We start from the raw sequence: 24,324 nt of genomic DNA on the forward strand, positions 1-24,324 counted from the left end.
TATCGTGACCATACGTGGTTTGAGTGGCATCGCCAAAACTCGTTTTTTTCATGGACTATAGTGCACATTTTTTGGTTCCCGGGGTGATTTCTAGCGACCATGACAACAGATACATAGTTTGACAGGCGTCGCAAAAATTTGTGTTGTCCATGCTTTTTGCCTCCATTTTCGTGATCTATAGCTAACAGTTTTCGGTTCCCAGGATGATTCCAGCGATGGTGGATGAGCGTCGCCAAAACTCGCATTTTCATGTTTTTCCCATTTTCATGGGCTATAGCATGCATATTTTGGTTTGAGAGAATTCACTAAAAGTCATGTTTTCCGCCCATTTTCATGAGCTATAGCACACATTTTTCAGTTCCCGGAACGATTTCCTACGACCGTGACCACCGATACATGATTTGAGTGGCATCAGCAAAACTCTTATTTTTCGTGTTTTCCGCTCATTTTCATGGGCTATAGCGCACATTTTTCGGTTCCCGACACGATATCTAGCTATCGTCACCATGGTACATGGTTTGAGAGGATTTGCGAAAACTGGTGTTTCATGTTTTCTGCCTCCATTTTCATGGGATATAGCACACAGTTTTAAATTCCCAAGGCGATTTCCAGCGAGAGTGACCACCGATACATGGCTTGACGGGTGTCGCCAAAACTAGCCTTTTTCATGTTTTTCACCAATTTTAGTGGGCTATAGCGCGCAATTTCTGGTTTCCGGGACAATTTCCAGCGAACGTGACCACCGATATGTGGTTTGAGATGCTTCACAAAAAATCATGTTTTTCATGTTTTCTGCCTCCCGGTGAGTGCAGAGGCACACCCAAGGAAGGTATCAAGAGCACAGTAGCAAGTTTTCCCTCAGTAAGAAACCAATGTTTAATTGACCAGTAGGAGAAAGGAGTGACTTCCGAAGGTGTTGCTAGATGACTTGTGGCAGGGCACACTACTGGCGTCAGCAACAACGTGGAACCTGCACACAACACAACCAAAATACTTTGCCCCAACTTACAGTGAGGTTGTCAATCTCTCCGGTTTTGCTGAAAACAAAGGATTAACTATATAGTGTGGAAAGAGATATTTGTTTGCAGTGGAGTTAAACAAGAACAGTGTTTGAAGTAATTAAACAGAACAAGATGATTTTATCACTGTAAAAGAAAGGATCAAGGTCCACGGTTCACTAGAGGTGTCTCTCCATAGAAAACTAGCAGGGTGACCCGCGCACTTGGGCGGCTAGATTTGTATATTGCTTTGCTTACATCTTTGTAAATAAACCTAATAACATATATTTAGGGCAAACCCAATAAAAACAGTGAAAATGGGAAGCACATGTTGTTTAAGATGTTTTATCATCCACCGCATTGCCAAAATCACCCCTCATGTAATTACAAAATTATATAAATAGTTTTAAATGATTTCTTCTCGTGAGGACATCATTCTTTCAGCTATGAACTGCTTAGACATTCTACCGGACTTATCTCTTTAACTATACTGCGGTCCTTCTAGCTTTTGTAATATTCATGTGCGCTCGCTCTGCGGAGAGGAGCCCTCTCTTGGTGCAAATACTTGCATATCAGGAAATCATGACCCTGTCAAGCAATATAAGCATAATTCTCATTCTGCCCCCAAAATTCAAGGAACAACTGTGCATACTATTGTGTGTTTTCCTTGAGAGAGCATTTTACAGCAGTATTAAACATTCCTATTGATGAATTTTGGAGAAAAATACATGTGGTATCATTTCTTTCGATGTGCCCCAGCTAATCAGACTTGGTCTTTGCTTTTGATAACCGTAAGACCCCTGCACCTAAGAAAAAAAAAGATAGACTGATCGCAACTTTATATAGTTCTGATCCGAGGACCCCAACTTATATCTGCAAAATAATTAGTGCAACAACATAATGGAACAGAAATTTCTAGACATAACGGAGAACCTTTTTGTGCAAAAAATTCACATCTTAAACTATATGTAAGCATAACCATATTCATTTGGATAATGTGCGTTGTATATTTTACGTTGCGAATATATATTATTTGCTTAAATACATGAAAAACTTAAATAGAACAATATTTTGTAGAAATGTAACTCGTCCTCAAAACAGGTTTTTGCCCTGGCGTGGGCCAAAATCGCCGGGCCGGGGCGCCGTGTAGACAGCGGCTCGGCGCGGTGGGTCCAGGGACGGCGTGGTGACTAGGGATGGCAACGGGTCTGCTCCCCACTTGGGAGTGCCATCTCATCCCCATCCCCATTTAGTAATTGGGGAGACATTTTTCCCATCCCCATCCCCACCGGGTTCGGGGCGGGGATCGGGTTCCCCATTAAGAAGCAAAATTCAAATGATCTTTTTCGTAATTTTATAATCTTATATATTTTGCACATAGAAATAAGCAACTTTGTAATATGTACAAGATAAAATAACAACATATTAGTATCATATGTTCGGTGATATTAAAATATACTACATCAGACACAATATTACAACATATTTCATATAAAAATATATCAATTTACATGTATATCAAATTATAACGGGGGTTAGCGGGGAGCGGGGATGGGGAGACCTTTTAATCCCCATCCCCATTTTAGCTTATGGGGATGAAAGTTGCCCATACTCGTCCCCTAATAGATGAATTCCCCACGGGTTTGCGGGGAACGGGGCCCCATTGCCATCCCTAGTGGTGACCTGCGCGGAGGGGCGAGCTCGGAGGCGGCAACAGCTGTGCGCGGCACGGGCAGCAGCCTCTGGGGAGTTCCTGACCGCGCGGTGGATGGCGCAGGGCGGCACGGGGCGTCTGGTTGCCGTGGTCATCAACAATGTATCTGGAGTCTCATGGTGCCTATCTGATTAGCACTATGTTCGGGCGTTTCACCTGTAGGCCAGCAACAATGTATCTGGAGTCTCGTCATATCATATCTGCAAACATTGTTGATGAACAACTTATTATGGTAAATTTATGCAGCTAAAGAAAGGTTAAAATTTGTAATCTAATATTTATGCTTACACTGCAAAGAGAGGTCAAACCCTCCCTAAATCGACAAAGTGGAAAGAAAAGGAAAACCTGAAAGAACAAATATTCGTGCAGATTACAGAGAAGCAGAAAGAGATGGCTATACCTGGCTATACCGCTTCTCATCTACTCTCTAGTGCTCGCGGCGGCTATCCCGGCCCTGCTTATTGCTCTACCAATTCCTGAGTTGTGGCTATACCTGGCCATGTATGCAGGTCCTGATCGGAGTCATGATTGATGTGCAGCCATCATCAGCTTTGTATTTCTCGATTCAGAAGGTTGCAGCCAGGTACGCCGTACGGCAATGAAATTCTATCGCCTTCTGGCATGCCGGCAAGCCGCATGCGCCGTCCCCGTCCCGCCGCCGAGAGCGTATGTATCTAGATGCAAAGTATCTCCCGTGAAATAGTGTTTGCGATGACAACCTGCTTTTATAGGTAGAGATAACTTGTGAGATACGAATTATTGTTGAGATATGGGTGGACGTACGCATGCTTAGGTGCCGTGCGGTTAGTTGCATTCATCTCCACCCTTTATACATCTTAGTTTTAGGGTGTCAAATCTTCACCGTTGGTTGTTTGTTGTTTTAATAATATAATAGATAGATTACATGATGGGTGAGCAAATTACAGCTGGGCAATTGACATAATAAAGTCCATACATGACAAGATGATTACTATGAGATTCATTTCGCATTACAACATAATACATAGACCGTAATCCAACTGCATCTATGACTAATAATCCACCTTTCGGTTATCGTCCGAACCCCTTTCAGTATTAAGTTGCAAGCAACATATTATCGCATTAAGCAATGTGTGTAAAGTAAACAATAGAATTATCCTTAGACAAAGCATTGGTGTCTTCTCCCTAGTAGCATCAGCACATCTACAATCTTAGAAGTTATTGTCACTCTTCCAGATTACTAGAGGCATGAACCCACTATCGAGCATAAATACTCCATCTTGGAGTTACAAGTACATACTTGGCCAAAGCATCTACTAGCAACGGAGAGCATGCAAGATCATAAATAACATATGACAAGTATATAATCAATCTCAACATAGTATTGAATATTCATCGGATCCTAGCAAACAAAACATGTAGCATTACATAAAGATGATCTTGATCATGATAGGTAGCTCACAAGATCTAAACATTAAACATAAATTGGAGAAGACAACCATCTAGCTACTACTATGGCCTCATAGTCCAACGATGAACTACTCACGCATCACTTCGGAGGTGGGCCTAGCGATGTATAGGCCTCCGGTGATGATCTCCCTCTCCAGCAGGGTGCAGGGAAGAGCTTCAGAACACCCGAGCTAGGTTCGGCGATGGCGGCCGCGACGGAACATTTTGTAGATGGAGGCTCGGGTGTTTTGGTTTTTTCCCGAGATCGTGAATAAATAGGTGGAAGGGCGGGGTCGGTGGGTGCCCGGAGGGCCACACAACCCCATGGCACGGCCAGGGGTGGGGCCGCGCCATGGCCCAGTGTGGCCGCCCTGTGGCGCCTCTTCGTCTCTCCTCTGGACTCCGTCTTCGTTTCAGTAAAATAGGAACTTCGGCTTTTGTTTCGTCCAATTCCGAGAATATTTCCTGTACAACTTTTTTGAAATGCAAAAACTGCAGAAAACAGGGAACTGTCACTGTGGCATCTTATCAATAGGTTAGTTCCAAAAAATGTATAAAAGTGAAACGAAGTGTAAGCAAAACATATAGAATTTGGTGTAAAACAAGCATGGAGCATTGAAAATTATAGATACGTTTGCAACGTATCACCTCCATTTTCGTAGGCTAAAGCTCACAATTTTAAGTTCCCAGGACAATCTCCATCGACGGTGACCACCGATACATGGTTAGACGGGTGTCGCCAAAACTCGCCCTTTTCATGTTTCTTTGCCCATTTTCGTGGGCTATAACGCGCAATTTTTGGTTCCCTGGACAATTTCCAGCAACCATGACCACCGATACATGGTTTGAGAAGCTTCACAAAAACTCCAGTTTTAAGTTCCCGGGATGATTTCCAGCAACGGTGACCATCGATACATCGTTATATGGGTCTCGCCAAAACTCGCATTTTCATGTTTTCTGCCCTTCTTCGTGGGCTATAGCGCACAATTTTTGGCTTTCGTACAATTTCCAACGACCATGACCAACGATACATGGTTTGAGAGGCTTCACGAAAACTCGTGTTTTTCATATTTTCCGCTTCCATTTTCGTAGGCTAAGCTCAAAGTTTTAAGTTCCCAGGACAATTTCCAGCGATGGTGACCAGCGTTACATGGTTAGACTGGTGACACCAAAACTTGCCCTTTTCATGTTTTTATTCCCATTTTCGTGGGCTATAGAACACAGTTTTTTGTTCCTGGGACAATTTCCAGCGACCGTGACCACCGATACATGGTTTGAGAGGCTTCCCGAAAACTCCAGTTTTAAGTTCCCGGCATGATTTCCAGCAACGCTGACCATTGATACATTATTAGACGTGTGTCGCCGAAACTCGCATTTTTCATGTTTTTTTCCCATTTTCGTGGGCTACAGCGCGTAATTTTTGGTTTTCGTACAATTTCCAACGACCATGACCACCGATACATTGTTTGAATGGCGTCGCGAAAAGTCGTGTTTTTCATGTTTTATGCCTCCATTTTCGTGGGCTATAGCTCGCATATATAAGTTCCTAGGATGATTTCTACATATCGTGACCACCAATACATGGTTTGAGGGGCATCGCCAAAACTCACATTTTTATGTTTTCTCCCCATTTTCGTGGGCTATAGCGCACAGTTTTTGTTTCCCGGGACAATTTCTAGCTATCGTTACCATACATGGTCTCAGTGGCATCGCCAAAACTTTTTTTTTTCATGTTTTCAGCACATTTTCATGGACTATAATGCATATCTTTTGGTTCCCGGGACGATTTCTAGCGACCATCACCACAGCTATATAGTTTGAGAGGCATCGCAAAAAGCCGTGTAGTTCATGCTTTATGCCTCCATTTTCGTGAGCTACAACTCACAGTTTTCAGTTCCCGGGATGATTTCCAGCGATGGTGGACGGACGTCGCCGAAACTCACATTTTCATGTTTTTCCCATTTTCATGGGCTATAGCGCGCATATTTTGGTTCCCGGGACAATTTCCAGCAATCGTGATTACTGATACATGGTTCGACAGACTTCACTAAAAGTCATGTTTTTCATGTTTTCTGCCCATTTTCATGAGCTATAGCGCACATTTTTTAGTTCCCGGGACGATTTCCGACGACTGTGACCACCAATACATGATTTGAGTGGCGTCACCAAAAATCTTATTTTTCATGTTCTCTACTCATTTTCATGGGCTATAGCGCACATTGTTCGGTTACCGACACGATTTCTAGCGATCGGGACCACGGATACATGGTTTGAGAGGCTTCATGAAAACTCATGTTTTTCATTGTTTACTACCTCCATTTTCATGGGCTATAGCTCACAGTTTTAAGTTCCAAGGGCAATATCCAGCGAGAGTGACCACCGATACATGGTTCGACGGGTGTCGCCAAAACTAGCCTTTTTCATGTTTTCACCCATTTTTGTGGGCTATAGCGCGCAATTTTTGGTTCCCGGGACAATTTCCAGCGACCTTGACCACCGATACATGGTTTGAGAGGCTTCACGAAAACTCGTGTTTTTCATGTTTTCGGCCTCCTTTTTTGTAGGCTAAAGCTCACATTTTTAAGTTCCCGGGATGATTTCCAGCGACGGTGACCACCGATACATTGTTAGACGGGTGTCGCCGAAACTCGCATTTTCATGTTTTCTGCCCATTTTCGTGGGCTGTTGCGCGCAATTTTTGGTTTCCGTACGATTACCAACGACCGTGACCATCGATACATTGTTTGAGAGGCTTCGTGAAAACTTGTCTTTTTCATATTTTCTGCCTCCATTTTCGTTGGCTATAGCTCATAGTTTAACTACCCGAGACGATTTTGCTAGAGATCGTGACGACCGATATATGGTTTGAGGGGCATCGCCAAAACTCGTCTTTTTCAGTTTTTTTTCCCATTTTTTGGGCTATAGTGCACAATTTTCGGTTCCCGAGACAATTTCTAGCGATCGTGACCACCGATACATGGTTTGACTGCCATCGCCAAAAAATCGCCTTTTTCATGTTTTCTACACATTTTCATAGGCTATAACACACATTTTTTGGTTCCCGGGACTATTTTCTCCGACCGTGACAGTGGATACATGGTTTGAGAGGCTTCGTGAAAATTCGTGTTGTTCATGTTTCAGCCTCCATTTTCGTGGACTATAGCTCATAGTTTTCAGTTCCCGGGACGATTTCTAGCGATGTTGACCACTGATACATGCTTTGAGTGGCGTGATGAAAACTCATATTTTTCATGTTTTCTGCCCATTTTGATGGGCTATGAGGCACATTTTTCGGTTCCCGAGACAAATTCTACCGATCGTGACCACCTATACATGGTTTGAGGGGCTTCGCCAAAACTCGCCTTTTTATGTTTTCTACTAGTTTTCGTGGGCTATAGCGCACAGTTTTTGGTTCCTGGGGAAATTTCTAGCTATCGTGACCATACATGGTTTGAGTGGCATCACCAAAACTCAGTTTTTTCATGTTTTGTACACATTTACATGGACTATAGTGCACATTTTTTTGTTCTCGGGACGATTTCCAGCGACGATGACCACGGATACATAGTTTGAGAGGCGTCGCAAAAAGTTGTGTTGTTCATAGTTTTCACTCCATTTTCGTTGGCTATAGCTCACAGTTTTCAGTTACGAGGATGATTTCTAGCGGCGGTGGACGAGCATCGCCAAAACTCGCACTTTCATGTTTTGCCCATTTTCGTGGGCTATAACGCGCATATTTTGGTTCCCGGGACAATTTCCAGCGACCGTGACCACCGATACACGATTTGAGAGGCTTCACTAAAAGTCCTGTTTTCATGTTTTCTGCCCATTTTCATGAGCTATATCGCACATTTTCTAGTTCCCGGGATGATTTTCGACGACCGTGACCACCGATACATGATTTGAGTGGCATCGACAAAACTCTTATTTTTCATGTTTTCTACCCATTTTCATGGCGCACATTTTTCGGTTCACGGCACGATTTCTAGCGGTCGTGACCACGGATACATGGTTTGAGATGTTTCATGAAAACTCGTGTTTTTCATGTTTTCCACCTCCATTTTCGTAGGATATAGCTCACAGTGATAAGTTTCTAGGATAATTTCCAACGACGGTGAACACTGATACATGGTTAGACGGGTATCGCCAAAACACGCTTATATATGTTTTTTGCCCATTTTCGTGGGCTATAGCTCACAGTTATAAGTTCCTAGAAAATTTTCCAGCGACCGTGACCAACAATACATGGTTTGAGAGGCTTCACAAAAAATCGTGTTTTTTCATGTATTCTGCCCATTTTCATGAGCTATATCCCGCATTTTTCCGTTCCCGGGATGATTTCCAACGACCATGACCACCGATACATGATTTGAGTGGCATCACCGAAACTCATACTTTTCGTGTTTTCTACCTTTTTTCATGAGCTATAGCGCATATTTTTCACTTCCCGGGACGATTTCCAGCGATCGTGACCACCGAAACATGATTTGAGTGGCATCGCCAAAAATCGTATTTTTCATTTTTTTTTCTGCCCATTTTCATGGGTTATAGGTTCCCGCGATGATTTCCAACGATCGTGACCATGGATACATAGTTTGAGAGGCCTCGTGAAAACTTGTGTTTTTTCATGTTTTCTCCCTCCATTTTCGTGGGCTATAGCTCATGATTTAAGTTCCTTGGGCGATTTCCAGTGAGAGTGACCAGCGTTACATGGTTCGACGGGTGTCGCCAAAACTAGTCTTTTTCATGTTTTTTTCCCATTTTCATGGTCTATAGCTTGCAATGTTTGGTTTCGAGACAATTTCCAGTGACCGTGACCACCGATACATGGTTTGATAGGCTTCATGAAAACTCCAGTTTTAAGTTCCCAGGACGATTTCCAGCAATAGGGACCATCGATACATTATTAGACGGGTGTCGCCAAAACTCGCACTTTTCATGTTTTTTGCCAATTTTCGTTGGCTATAGCGCGCAATTTTTGGTTTTGCTACAATTTCCAACGATCATGACCACCGATACATGGTTTGAGAGGCTTCATGAAAACTCATGTTTTTCATGTTTTCTACCTCCATTTTCGTGGGCCATAGCTCACAGTTTAAGTACCCAGGACGATTTTTCTAGAGATCGTGACCACCGATACATGGTTTGAGGGGCATCGCCAAAACTCGCCTTTTTCAGTTTTTTTTAACCATTGTCGTGGGCTATAGTGCACAGTTTTTGGTTCTTGCGACTATTTCTTGTGATCGTGACCACTGATACATGGTTTGAGTGCCATCGCCAAAACACACATTTTTCCGTTCGCGTTGACGATTTCCGGTGACCGTGACCATGGATATATGGTTTGAGAGGCGTCGTGAAAATTCGTGTTATTCATGTTTGTGCCACCATTTTCATGAACTATAGCTCACAGTTTTCAGTTCTCGTAATGATTTATAGCGACGGTGACCACTGATACATGCTTTTAGTGGCATCACCAAAACTCATTTTTCATGTATTCTGTCCATTTTGATGGGCTATAGGGCATATTTTTTGGTTCCCGAGACAAATTCTAGCGATCATGACCACCTATACATGGTTTGAGGGGCATCGCAAAAATTTACATTTTTATGTTTTCTACCCATTTTTGTGGGCTATAGCGCGTAGTTTTCGGTTCTCGTGACAATTTCTAGCTATCGTGACCATACATGGTTTGAGTGGCATCGCCAAAACTCGTTTTTTCATGTTTTCTACACATTTTCATGGACTATAGTGCACATTTTTTGGTTCCCAGGATAATTTCTATCGACCATGACCACGGATACATAGTTTGAGAGGCGTCGCGAAAAGTCGTGTTGCTCATGCTTTTTGCCTCCATTTTAGTGGGCTATAGCTCACAGTTTTCAGTTCCCAGGATGATTTCTAGCGATGGTCGACGAGCGTCACCAAAACTATTATTTTCAAGTTTTTGCCCATTTTCAAGGGCTTAGCGCACATATTTTGGTTTATGGAACAATTTCCAGCTAGCATGACCACCGATACATTTTTTGAAAGACTTCACTAAAAGTCGTGTTTTTCATGTTTTTGCCCATTTTCATGAGCTATAGCACACATTTTTCAGTTGATGAGATGATTTCCTACGACCGTGACCACCGATACATGATTTGAGTGGCAACGTCAAAAATCGTATGTTTCATGTTTTCTACCCATTTTCATGAGCTATAGCGCACATTTTTTACTTCTTGGGACGATTTCCTGTGACCTTCACCACCGATACATGATTTGAGTGACATCGCCAAACTCTTACTTTTCATGTTTTCTACCCATTTTCATGAGCTATAGCGCACATTATTCACTTCCCAGGACGATTTCCAGCGATTGTGACCACCGAAACATGATTTTAGTGGCATCGCCAAAACTCATGTTTTTCATGTTTTCTGCCCCATTTTCATGGGCTATAGCGCACATTTTACGGTTCTCGCGATGATTTCTAGCGATCGTGACCATGTATACATGGTTTGAGAGGTCTCGTGAAAACTCGTGTTTTTTCATGTTTTCTCCCTCCATTTTCCGGGCTATAGCTCACGTTTTAAGTTTCTAGGGAGATTTCCAGCGAGAGTGACCACCGAAACATGGTTCAAAGGGTGTCGCCAAACTAGCCCTTTTTTGTTTTTTCAACCATTTTTGTGGGCTATAGCGCGCAATTTTTGGTTCCCGAGACAATTTCTAGCCACCGTGACCACTGATACATGGTTTGAGAAGCTTCACAAAAACTCTAGTTTTTCATGTTTTCATGTTTTCTATCTCCATTGCGTAGGCTATAGAAATTTTGTCGGCTATAGCTCACAGTTTTAAGTTCCTAGGACAATTTCCAGCAATGGTGACCACCAATACATGGTTAGACGGGTGTCGCCAAAACTCAGCTTTTTTCATGTCTTTTTGCCCATTTTTATTGTCCGCAATTTTTGGTTCCCGGGACAATTTCCAGCGACCGTGACCACCAATACATTGTTTGCGAGGCTTCACGAAAACTCCAATTTTTCATGTTTTTATGTTTCCTGCCTCCATTTTCGTAGGATATAGCTCATAGTTTTAAGTTCCCAGGATAATTTTCAGCGACGGTGACCACCGATACTTGGTTAGACAAGAGTCGCCAAAAGTCGCCATTTTCATGTGTTTTTCCCATTGTCGTGGGCTATAGCGTGCAATTTTTAGTTCCTGAGATAATTTCCAGCAACCGTGACCACCGATACATGGTTTGAGAGGCTTCACAAAAACTCCAGCTTTAAGTTCCTGGGACGATTTCCAGTGACGGTGACCATCTATACATTATTAGACGGGTGTCGCCAAAACTCACATTTTTCATGTTTTCTGCCCATTTTCGTGGGCTAGCGCAATCTTTTTTTGTTTTAGTACAATTTCCAACGACCATGACCACCAATACATGGTTTGAGGGGCATATCCAAAACTCATCTTTTTAAGTTTTTTGCCCATTGTCGTGGGATATAGTGCACAGTTTTCGATTCCCAGGACGATTTCTTTCTGACGTGACCACTAATACATGGTTTAAGTGACATCGTCAAAACACAAATTTTTTGGTTCCCGTGACAATTTTCGGTGACCGAGACCATGGATACATGGTTTGAGATGCTTCGTGAAAATTCATGTTATTCATGTTTGTGTCTATTTTCAGTTCCTGGGACGATTTCTAGCGACGGTAACCACTAATACATGCTTTCAGTGGTGTCACGAAAACTCATATTTTTCATGTTTTCTGCCCATTTTGATGGGCTATAGGGCACATTTTTTGGTTCCCGAGACAAATTGTAGCGATCGTGACCTCCTATACATGGTTTGAGGGGCATCGTCAAAATTCACATTTATTATGTTTTCGACCCATTTTCATTTGCTATAGCGCATAGCTTTCGGTTCCCGTGGCAATTTCTAGCAATCGTGACCATACATGGTTTGAGTGGCATCGCGAAAACTTGTTTTTTCATGTTTTGTACACATTATAATGGACTATAGTGCACATTTTTTGGTTCCCTGGACGATTTCCAGCGATCATGACCACGAATACATAGTTTGTGAGGCGTCGCGAAAAGTTGTGTTGTTCATACTTTCTGCCTCCATTTTCGTGGGTTATAGCTCAGAGTTTTTAGTTCCCAGGATGATTTCTAGCGACGGTGGACGGGCATCGCCAAAACTCGCATTTTGATGTTTTTGCACATTTTCATGGGCATAGCGCACATATTTTGGTTCCAAGGACAATTTCCAACGACTGTGACCGCCGATACATGGTTTGAGAGGCTTCAATAAAAGTCGTGTTTTTCATGTTTTCTACCCATTTTCATGAGCTATAGCGCATATTTTTCAGTTGCTAAGACGATTTCCTGTGACCGTGACCACCGATACATGATTTGAGTGGTATCGCCAAAACTCATATTTTTCATGTTTTCTGCCCATTTTCATGAGCTATAATGCACATTTTTTTTACTTCTTGGGACGATTTCCAGCGACCTTGACCACCGATACATGATTTGAGTGGCATCGCCAAATTCATATTTTTTAGGTTTTCTTCCTATTTTCATGAGCTATAGCGCACATTTTTCAGTTCCCGGGTCGATTTTAGGCGACTGTGACCACCGATCCATGATTTGAGTGGCATTGCCAAAACTCATATTTTCCATGTTTTTTGCCCATTTTCATGGGCTATAGCTTACATTTTTCGGTTCCCGAGGCGATTTCCAGCGATCGTGACCACGGATACGTGGTTTGGGAGGCTTCACGAAAACTCTTGTTTTTAATATTTTCTACCTCCATTTTTGTGGGCTATAGCTCACTTTTTAACTTCCCAGGACGATTTCCAGCGAGTGTGACCACCAATACATGGTTAGAAGGGTGTCGCCAAAACTAGACTTTTTCATGTTTTTTGCCCATTTTCTTGGGCTAGCTATAGCGCACAATTTTTGTTCCCGGGGAAATTTCCAGCGACAGTGACCACCAATACATGGTTTGAGAGGCTTCACGGAAAATATTGATTTTCATACTTTCTGCCTCCAATTAAGTAGGCTATAGCTCATAGTTTTAAGTTCCCAAGACAATTTCCAGCGATGGTGACCACCGATACATGGTTAAACGGGTGTCGCCAAAACTCGCCTTTTTCATGTGTTTTTCCCATTTTCGTGGGCTATAGCGCCCAATTTTCGGTTCCATGGACAATTTCCAGCGACTGTGACCACTGATACATGGTTTGAGAGGCTTAACAAAAACTCCAGTTTTAAGTTCTTCGGACGATTTCCAGCAACGGTGACCACCGATCCCATTGTTAGACATGTGTCACCGAAACTCGCCTTTTTCATGTTTTCTGCCCATTGTCGTGGGCTATAGCGTGCAATTTTTGGTTTCGGGAGAATTTCCAGTGACCATGACAACCGATAAATGGATTGAGGCTTCGCGAAAACTCATGTTTTTCATGTTTTCTGCCTCTATTTTTGTGGGCTATAGCTCACAGATTTAAGTTCCCGGGGCGATTACTAGAGATCGTGACCACTGATATATGGTTTGAGAGCATCACCAAAACTCGAATTTTTCATGTTTTCGCCCATTTTCGTGGGCTATAGCGCACAGTTTTCAGTTCCCTCGACAATTTCTAGCGATCGTGGCCACCGATATATGGTCTGAGAGCCATCTCCAAAACTCGCATTTTCCATATTTTGTGCACATTTCCATAGGCTATAACGCACATTTCTTGGTTCCCGGGATTATTTTTGACGACCGTGACCATGCAAACATGGTTTGAGAGGCTTCACGGAAACTCGTGTTGTTCATGGTTATGTCTCCATTTTCGTGTGCTATAGCTCATAGTTTTCAGTCCTGGGACGATTTCTAGCAATCGTGACCACCGATACATGGTTTGAGTGGCATATCCAAAATTTGCCTTTTTCTAGCGATCATGACCACGTGATCTCTTTTAGGCCTCCTGGCCCTTCTCGTGGGGTCCAAGTGCTCCAGGTGCTTCTCTTGACGAAATATTGACATTCCCAGAATCCTAGCTCCATTTGATTTCCTTTAGGTCCCTCAAAGCTAAAATTACACAAACTAGGATTTTCCTCTCCTGCATGGTTATAGCCAAAATAAAGGGGATCATTGGTAAATCCCAAAAAAAAATATAAAACATGTATATAACAACATATGTGTTGCAAATATGTGGGAATCTGTGTGAACGAACTACAAAGTTCATATATGCATTTTACATGCATCAACTGCACGACGAGGAAGCTTCGTGAGTGAAGCGTGATGTCATCCTCGTCAAGCTCGACATTACTAAAGCATTCGACACAATTGATTGGGCTTTCCTACCGGAGGTATTGACCAAACTTGGTTTTGGGCAGAGGTGGATCACCATGATTTCTGACCTACTTGGGACTGCTTCTACACGGGTTGTGGTTAACATAGTGCCTGGCAGCTTGATCTTCAACCGCTACGGGTTCTGACAGGGCGACCCCATCTCCATCTCCTCTTCAATGCTATTATCGACATCCTTCACTTGATGATTGAACGTGCGGCTATGGATGGCTTGCTCACCGAGTTGGCAGCTAGTGGTATCCGGCATTGCACCTCCATGTATGCAGACAATGCGACCATGTTCATCCGTCCAACAAGGGTGGACATGCTCACCTACGTCGGCATCGTTGAGGACTTCAGGGCGTCTTCAGGTCTAGCACTAACCTAGCCAAGTACGCCCTCCACCCCATCTATTGCAAGCCTGATCGGGTGGAGTTGGCACGCCAGATTCTTGGTTGTAAAGTGGCGTCTTTCCCTTTCAAGTACCTAGGCCTGCCACTTAGCTCGAGGAAGCTCACGGTTTCTCAGCTCCAACTTTTGGTGGATAGCGCGGCCAGTCGGTTTCCCCTATGGTGCGCGAAGCTCCTCCATCGGGGAGGTAGGACCATCTTGGTTCATACCACTCTCAGTGTGATTCTAGTTCATGCCATGATGTCATTGGATATTCCCCCAAGGTCTTAAAAGCACTCATTAAGTCTGTCGAGCCTTCCTATTGAAGGGACGGCACGAGATCAACGGCAGTCACTGCCTGGTGGCGTGGGACAAGGTGGCCTCCCCTAAGATTTAGGGCGGCTTAGGTCTCCACAATCTCAAGCTCCTGAACCTTGCCCTTTGTTATAGATGGGTCTAGCTCAAGAAATTAGATGCGGCTAAGGCGTGGGCCAGGCTCGACATCCATCTGAGCATGTGCACTGTGATTTTTGACGCTGCCACCTGCTATGTACTTGGCAAGGGTGAGCAGGACAGCTTTTGGAAGGATCGGTGGCTTAATGGGTACAGGGTGTTCGACATTGCGCTAAATGTGGTGAAGTTGGCCTCCAGGAGGAGTGCTAACTCCCGCTCGGTGAAGGATGCTCTAACCGGGTTGTGGTTAAATGACGTCATGATGGATTTGGGGAGTGACCCCCTCGCGGAGTTCTTCCTCATGTGGCATAGGCTTGCGGACATCGCTCTCATCTCAGAGCATGGGGATGTGCTAGTGGCGTTGGTACGGCAGCGGCCAGTACTCCTCCAAGTCGGCCTATGAGGCATTCTTCGCAGGTGCGGTGAAAGCCCCACTTCGAGTTGCTCGCCTCGAAGACGCTGCAACACCTGCTCCTTGGGTGTGTGGTGGCTAGGAAGGTCTGGACCTGGGCTCTAAGGCGATGGGGGGAAGCTGGAGTGGCTCCCGGATGGAGACTCGAAGCTGATTGAGTGGTGGACGTCTCGCCCTTGCCCGGCGTCAGACAGGCGAGACATGAAGACGACAATCATCCTCATCTTCTGGTGCATGTGGATGCACCGAAATGATGTGGTCTTCAATGGAGCGTTGCCCTCGCAGATGACCATTAGGGAGAAGTCCAAGGTGGGGTATGATAGATGGCGTCAGGCGAAGCTTTGTCGCCGTGTAGTTTTCTTCTTTCCTAAACTTGTAGATTTACCGTAGCAGTACGGAGAGTAGGCTTTGGTGGGGCCTGTCACCCCTTGTTGGTGGCGGAAACTTAGCCATCTTTGGCTCTATTCTATATGATTAGGACTGTAATGTGGACCAAAGTAAAGTTTGATGATGTAATCTGAACTTTCGAACAAGTTCAGGGCTGTAATATGGACTTGTCTCTAAATAAAATGCGAAAAGGCGTTGGTAGGTTCAGCTTTTTGCCAAGTATTAAAAAGAGAGATGCTGGTCTACGAATCAATTGATGACAAGTTGGAGATTTTGATGATGATCTCCTCTAGAAGGCGGGGGGATGCCGCTTTGAGATCCTTGAAGCTTTTAGTTTCCACCACTTCCTTGAGCACGTGCGGCTGCGAGATATGCTCGAGGCAGAACTCCTTGAGCGCTTGGCAATGGAGGCGATCTGCCAGGTCTAGCGTGGCCACGATGTTCTCCGGCGTGGCCCATTGGCACAGCATGTTCTCGCACATGGCCTTCAACCTATCTAGACCGAACCGGTCCGCCGCCACCAGCAGGTCTCGGGTGATAGTCGTGGCGTCTCCAGCTCGGTAGCCCATCATCAGAGGCAGCTCGTCGGCGTAGATGAAATGGAGCATGGCATGGAAAGTCGGGACGTCCATGTCGTCTATCCTTACGTGGTCCTTGTCGGGCGCCGAGGATACCGCTTTGTGCAAGACCGGCGACCGCGCGGCGATGACAAGCTGGTGCGCGCAGACCTCGCTATCTTTGACAAGGAACTTGACGTCGAAGTACTGCTGGCAAACCAGCAGCCGCTCAAGATGGCAGGCGATGTTGGACGGCGGCGCAATGATGGTCGTCGTGGCTCCCACTGCTGCGGCGGCGGCGGCGCTAGTAGCGTACGAGAACCCCTTGCCGACCTTCACGTTGCAGTGTATGGTGAGTGAGCCATCATATTTAACATAGTATAGCTTGGCAGTTGTGACGTCCATGAACTTTTTCACCACTAAGCATGTACCTTGGGCGTACAAGCTTTCTGCCCAAGCGATTACTGGCGGCGTCTTGCCACTAGGATCATCTATCCTGAAAGTTGCCGTCACCCAACCAGTAGTAGTGACAGGAGGATTCAACATGTGGAGGCGCATGCCTATGAACCCCAGGCCATCGTACCCTGACGGGTATACACATACGACCCACTCATAACCGCCGATATGGAAAATGCCAGATTCGATGCATTCTCCCGCACCATGTATCTTCTGCATGGCGGTAAAGTCAGGGATCCTGAACTCATGTGTGCCGTCGAACACCTCCGACGAGTTAAACATGGACGCGCTCTTTTGCGGGCCGATTTGTTTCGAGCAAAAAGGAGGATGAGGAGGAGGAGCAGCAGCAGCAGAAGTTGTCATGCATGTACGGGAAGCCAATGCCCGCACTGATACTTTCTCCAAGACGTCGGTAACAAAGGGGCCACACTTGTCCTTGAGCTCCTTGTACTCCTTGGTTGCCAGCACGGCGGCGTGCACGTCGGGATCGGACGCCATGTACTCGATGCACGAGGCCTCTAGCAGCCGGCACCTCTCTCGTCCATGGACCAACATCAAAGTTGGCATTGCTGACTCGGCGTCCATGTTCTCCGCAAGGATCTTCTCACACATGAGCCTCAGCCTCTCGAGATCGTACCGGTCCGCAGCCACGAGTAAGTCGCCCACATTTTGGTTTTCATACTTGTGAGAATTTGGAAGCTCATCGGTGTAGATGAAGAAGAGCATAGCCTTGAAGGTTGAGGCGCTCATGTCGTCTATCGTGACGCGAGAGCACGCCGCGCTCTCCTTCATTGCCCCAAGCAGCCCTGCGTTGAACACTGGTGACCGCATGGCGAGCACCAGCCTGTGCGCGTGGATCTCGGTTTGCTCGACGATGAACGTTACATCTGTCGCGAAGGGCATACCCGATGAGTTGGACTTGGAGCCGTCTAGATGCAATAGTCTGCGGAGATCTCGGGATATGGCCGGTGGCGGCACGACGGAGACGGAGCAGCTCCTTGCCGCCGAGGTCGTTTCGGCATCCTCTGATACGCCCTCTCTATACCACACTCAGATATATCTCCAGATCACACGATTCAACAGCACGGGATACAAATTCACAGCAGGAGGGTAGGGAGATAGAGGAATTCTTAGAGAGGGAATGAGAACAAGATCGGGATCGAGAGTTCTTTACAGGGTTGGCTCAACAGCAAAACGAAAAGAAGGAACTCCACGGCTTAAGACACGCCAGGACGGGCTGGCCGTAGGTCCCACCTGCAGCGCCACTTCTTCGCTTTCCATCTGCTTCGTCCGATTCACGTCGTCCATTCTGGACCGTTGATCCGGTGGTTCACTCGCCGTTCCCTCCTGGATCGCCTCAATTCGTTTGCTTCAGGCACCGGGCAGAACTTGAGGTGTTCGTCAATAGCGTGGCGGCGTTGGCGGCGAGTGAGTCCCGTGGCTGGGGTCGTGACATCCCCTTCTCCTTGAGAGCCTGCTTGTCCCCAAGCAGGTGCTTCCGGGAATCTCTTCTTCAGTTCCTGCAAATTCTCCCAGGTGGCCAGGTTATCCGACATACCTGACCAGACCACCTTCCCTTCCAGTAAGGTTGTGTTTCCCAATATTCTGCGACGCCGAGCTAGGACACGCTCTGGAACTTGCTCTGTTGATGCATCAGGAGGAAGTGTTGCCTCTGCCATAATCTCCCTTGGCAGTGACTTTTTGAGTAGGGAAACGTGGAATACAGGGTGCACCAAACTGTGCTCGGGCAGGATGAGTTTATAAGCCACTTGACCCACTTTCTTCTCAATTTGGAATGGTCCAAAATACTTGAAAGAGAGTTTATGATTAGCTCTTCTCTCAACTGACGACTGCAGGTACGGCTGAAGTTTAAGATAAACCCAATCCCCTTCCTCAAAGTGACGCTCAGTTCGACCTTTATCGGCTTGATGCTTCATTCGTAGACGCACACGCGCCAGGTGCATTTTCAAAAGCTTCTTCATTAGGTCCCGTTCCTGTAGCCATTCAGCCAAGTTTGGTATGGCACAAGAATCTACACCCTCCACACCAAAGAATCTGGGTGCATGACCATACAGTGCTTCAAAGGGGCTTTTCTGCAGACTTGAGTGAAAGCTGGTGTTGTACCAAAATTCCGCCAATGGTAGCCATTGAATCCACTTAGTCTGACATGAGTGCACAAAGCATCGCAAGTAGCCCTCCATACATTGATTTACTCTTTCCGTTTGCCCATCCGTTTCTGGATGGTGGGCAGTGCTCATACACAGTTGTGTGCCCGATAATCGGAATAACTCCTGCCACACCTTGCTTGTGAAGATAGGATCCCTGTCAGATACAATAGCCAATGGCATGGAATGTAATTTGTGAATTTCCTTCATAAAAGCCAGAGCCACGGATTGTGCTGTGTAAGGGTGGGCTAATGGAACAAAATGGGCGTATTTTGAGAATTTGTCCACTACCACCATGATGCAGTTGAAGCCTCCTGATTTGGGCAATCCATCAACAAAGTCCATAGAGATAGTTTCCCATGCTCCGTTTGGCACTTTTAGAGGCTGTAGGAGTCCTGGATAAGCGACTCTTTCGTGCTTAGCCTTTTTACAGATATCACAACTATCTGTCCATGCCCTGACCATCTTCTTCATCCCCGGCCATGAGAATAACTTTTTGATTCTGTGATATGTGACCAAGAAACCTGAGTGACCACCCATTACGCCATCATGCAAGGTTTGCAAAACTTTCTGTTGCATTGGTTTGTTATTGCCAATCCACACTCGGCCCTTGAATCGAATAATGCCATCTCTATAAGTAAAATGGCCAAAGTCTGTGGTTGTAGATAGTTTGGTGAGTAGTTTCTTGGCTTGCTCATCTTCTAGATACCCTTTTGCCACTGCTTCCAACCACTGGGGCTTGCTGTGCACAATCACCATCATCTGATCGGTTTGCAACGAAGGATTTCTGGACAGAGCATCGGCAACTCTATTATCCAGCCCTTGCTTATACTGGATCCTGAATTGCAGCCCTAGTAACTTGGTAAGGGCCTTATGCTGCCAAGGAGTAGTCAAACGTTGATCAGTCAAATTCACCAAGCTGCGCTGATCCGTTTTAATGCAAAATTGAGCATGTTGTAAATACGAGCGCCATTTGTCCACTGCCATCAATATGGCCAAGCATTCCTTTTCATATGTGGATAGGGTCTGGTGCTTTGGGCCTAAGGCTTTGCTGATGAAAGCTAGAGGATGATCATTTTGCAACAAAACTGCTCCAATCCCTTTATCGGATGCATCTGTTTCAATCACAAATTGTTTCTTGAAGTCTGGTAGTGCCAAAACCGGAGCCGATGCCAAAGCTTTCTTAATAGCTTGGAAGGATGCTTCAGTTTCAGATGTCCACACAAAGGGCACTCCTTTCTTTAATAAGTCAGTCATGCTTTTGCTGATAAAACCGTATCCTTTGATGAATTTACGGTAGTATCCAGCCATGCCTAAGAAGCTGCGCAACTGCTTCACATCAGTAGGTGCTTGCCATTTAACTATAGGCGCCACCTTGCTAGGATCCACTGTGACACCAGATGCACCAATGATGTGTCCCAAGTAAGAGAGTTGTTGCTGTGCAAAATGACACTTGCTTTTCTTCACTTTTAGCTGATTTTCCTCTAAAAGAGAGAATACAATCTCCATATGTTGCAAGTGTTGTTGCAAAGTAGGACTGTAAATCAAAATGTCATCAATGAATACTAAGATGAATTTTCTGAGCCCTGGTTCCAAAATGGCATTCATAATCCCTTGAAAAGTTGCAGGTGCTCCAGTTAAACCATAGGGCATCACCTTGTATTCAAAATGTCCATGATGCGTTTGGAACGCTGTTTTCGGAATGTCTTCGTCGGCCATCCGGATTTGATGATATCCCGAACGCAAGTCCAGACTGGTGAACCATTTGGCACCTGCCAGCTCGTCTAACAGTTCATCAATAATCGGCAGAGGATAAGTGTTCTTCACAGTGATTGAATTGAGCTGTCGAAAGTCCTGTACCAATCGCCACGATAAATCCTTCTTTTTAACCAGTAAGGCAGGGGAGGCGAAAGGGCTTGCACTGAGCTGAATGACACCTTGAGCTAGGAGTTCTTTGATTTGTTTCTCAATCTCATTTTTCTGCATTGGGTTATATCTGTACGGCCTCTGTTTGACTGGTGACGCTCCGGGTAACAGGGGGATCTTATGATCATACAAACGTTTGGGAGGCAACCCTTTAGGTTCCGTGAACAATCCCTCGAACTTGTCAATCAATTTTTGGATGGTGCCTGGTATGGGGGTGTCTGTTTCTTCCTGCACCGCACAAACATGAACCAGAAATAAGATAGCGTCCAGACATTCCAACATTTCCATCTGGGACAGAGACACAGGTAAGCACGAAGAAGTATCTGCTTTGAGCCCATGCAACACGTGCTTGTGTCCTTCTTGGTTCACTTCCATCCATTTTTCTTGCCAATCCACATTCATTGGGCTGTTGGATTTCAACCACTCAATACCCAAGATCATGTCATAACATTGAAGTGGAATCACCTTTAAATCTGTGACAAACTGTGTGTCTTGACAGGACCACTGACATTGAGGTAAAGCTTCATTGCCTTGCAAAATCTCACCATTAGCAATTTTGACTTTCACTGTGTTCGGTAACTTAATAACCCCCTTCAGTTTACTTGCTGTCATCGAGTTGAGGAAATTTCCAGAGGATCCAGAATCAATAAGGATCATCACTTCTATGTCTTGTATACAACCTTGTAACCTGAAGCAAGAATTGTCTTCTGTGCCAAATAATGCTTGTTGGGACAGAGAGAAAAATTCTTCCTGTTGTTCCTCTGCATCCACTGCTGTGGTGAATGATTCAGGACTCTCATTACCTTCCAGCAGTTCCATCAGCTCCTCAACGACATGAAGTTGCACTGTTTGCGCGCACTTGTGAGTTGCACTGTATTTATCACCACACGTGAAACAGAGATTCTTAGCTCTTCTATAGGCTTTGAGAGCAGCCAATTTCTGTGCAGTACCAACATTGCGAGATGTATCAGCGCTTCGCTTCTCGGGGATCATAATTTGCTTAGATCCCATATTATTGGAGATCTGCTGAGGGCTGTTCGCTTTATAGTTGGAGCGAAAACCTTGGACACCTTTAGAGTATGGTGAAGGAGTAATTTCCACATCCTCGCCAATTTCCTCCTGCAAGAGGGCCAGAGAAACAGCAGTCTCCAAATCGCTGGGCATTTGAATTAAAACTACAGCCTTGATGTTTCTATGCAAGCCATCCACAAATCTAGTGGTAAAGAATGTTGGATCTAAATCCGGTTTATAAGCTAGCATGTGATGCATTAAGCTATCAAACCTCTCTATATATTCAGTCACTGTAGTTTCTTGTCTAATTTTGAAGACTTGCCTATATAGTAATTGGTACTGTCCCCTATCAAATCTTTTAATGAGAGTATCACACAGTTGTTCCCAAGTAATATTCCCTAATTTTTCTTCAGCACTTTGAAACCAGAGTGCTGCGTTTCCTATAAAATGCATAGTGGCGTATTCAACCCAAAACTCTTGACACACTGAATAGACCCTAAAATATTTATCACAAGCTTTGATCCATAACTGTGGGTTCAGGCCATCAAATTTAGGAAATTCTGCTTGTGGTGGTGGTTTGCCAGTGCCATACTTATCACTCATAGTCAATTCAACCAGAGAGGGATCGATCAAATCATGCTGACCTGTGACCGGGGAGGGAAACGAAAGAGTTAGTTCTTTCGATTCCGAACCCCGGGTGATGTTGTCGACGCGGTGGCCATCTGGCCCGGAGATTGCACCCGACAGGGATGAACCTGCCGGTGGTGGAGCTGCAGCCGGTGAAGTAGGAGGACGACCCAACAAGCTGACCCCTTCTCCACGAGCGATTTGATCCACTTGCCGGCGCAGGTCCTTGACCGCTGCCCCGAGATCGCTCACCTTGGACTCGATCTCAGGCTTCCATAGCTCGAGATTGGCCTTGATTTCTTGCACCTCCGTACCCATGGTGCCCATCGATCCCTTGATCGCCCTGATGTCCGGTTTGAAATCCTCAAACCCAGCCTTCAACTCTTGCATCTCTGATGACATGCGCTTCTCTTGGGCCTCCAACATCTTCATCATCTTCTCAAGTTGCTCTTCCATGGTGTCGATGCGCCCCGATGTATCCCACCGTGTCTGTGGTTTCTTCGTCGCCAGTGCGGACAAGTGTCGAACACCTTCCGTGCTCTGTCACTGGAAGGGAAGAAAATTCGCCAAATCTCGTCGATCTAGAAGAGGCGTCCACCCTCGAGGGTGAAACTTTGTGCAGATTCAAGATCCGCGCCTGCGACTAGAGATCCTGAGGGATCACGACATAGATCAGCCACGAACTCTCGAACCCTGGCAATCTGATACCAATTGATACGCCCTCTCTATACCACACTCAGATATATCTCCAGATCACACGATTCAACAGCACGGGATACAAATTCACAGCAGGAGGGTAGGGAGATAGAGGAATTCTTAGAGAGGGAATGAGAACAAGATCGGGATCGAGAGTTCTTTACAGGGTTGGCTCAACAGCAAAACGAAAAGAAGGAACTCCACGGCTTAAGACACGCCAGGACGGGCTGGCCGTAGGTCCCACCTGCAGCGCCACTTCTTCGCTTTCCATCTGCTTCGTCCGATTCACGTCGTCCATTCTGGACCGTTGATCCGGTGGTTCACTCGCCGTTCCCTCCTGGATCGCCTCAATTCGTTTGCTTCAGGCACCGGGCAGAACTTGAGGTGTTCGTCAATAGCGTGGCGGCGTTGGCGGCGAGTGAGTCCCGTGGCTGGGGTCGTGACATCCTCCTGGAGGAGGACGACGACGGTGCAGTGGATGGTGAGCCGGTCGTCCTTGACATAGAGCGGCTCCCGGAACGCGTCGGGGACCGACAGCTTCCAGGATCTCGCATCGGAGTCGTCGCCACCATAGTTGGTGGCGGGGTAGGTGTGGGCCTCGGCGCTCTGCCACACGGCAGGCGGCCACCGACGGCAACGCTTGTTCCCCGACGACGAAGGTGGCGTCGGGTCGTCGATCCTCAGGCTGGCCTTGGCGATAACGCTATTGTAATTGTAATTATCTGAGGACACGAGCTCCAGGGAGATGGAGACGAGCTGGCACTGCTGAGGATTCGAGGCG

General features: G+C 45.7%; 1 protein-coding gene across 1 annotated transcript; it reads right to left on the bottom strand.

Moving 5' to 3' along the window:
- Positions 1-16,347: 16,347 nt before the first annotated feature.
- On the bottom strand, positions 16,348-18,021 carry LOC127348183 (BTB/POZ and MATH domain-containing protein 1-like). The gene has a single exon (XM_051374270.1). It carries the CDS (start codon positions 18,019-18,021, stop codon positions 16,348-16,350), a length of 1,674 nt encoding a protein of 557 aa, XP_051230230.1.
- Positions 18,022-24,324: the final 6,303 nt, after the last annotated feature.

Source organism: Lolium perenne, chromosome 4 (genome assembly GCF_019359855.2).
Source record: "Lolium perenne isolate Kyuss_39 chromosome 4, Kyuss_2.0, whole genome shotgun sequence".
Taxonomy (NCBI): Eukaryota; Viridiplantae; Streptophyta; class Magnoliopsida; order Poales; family Poaceae; genus Lolium; species Lolium perenne.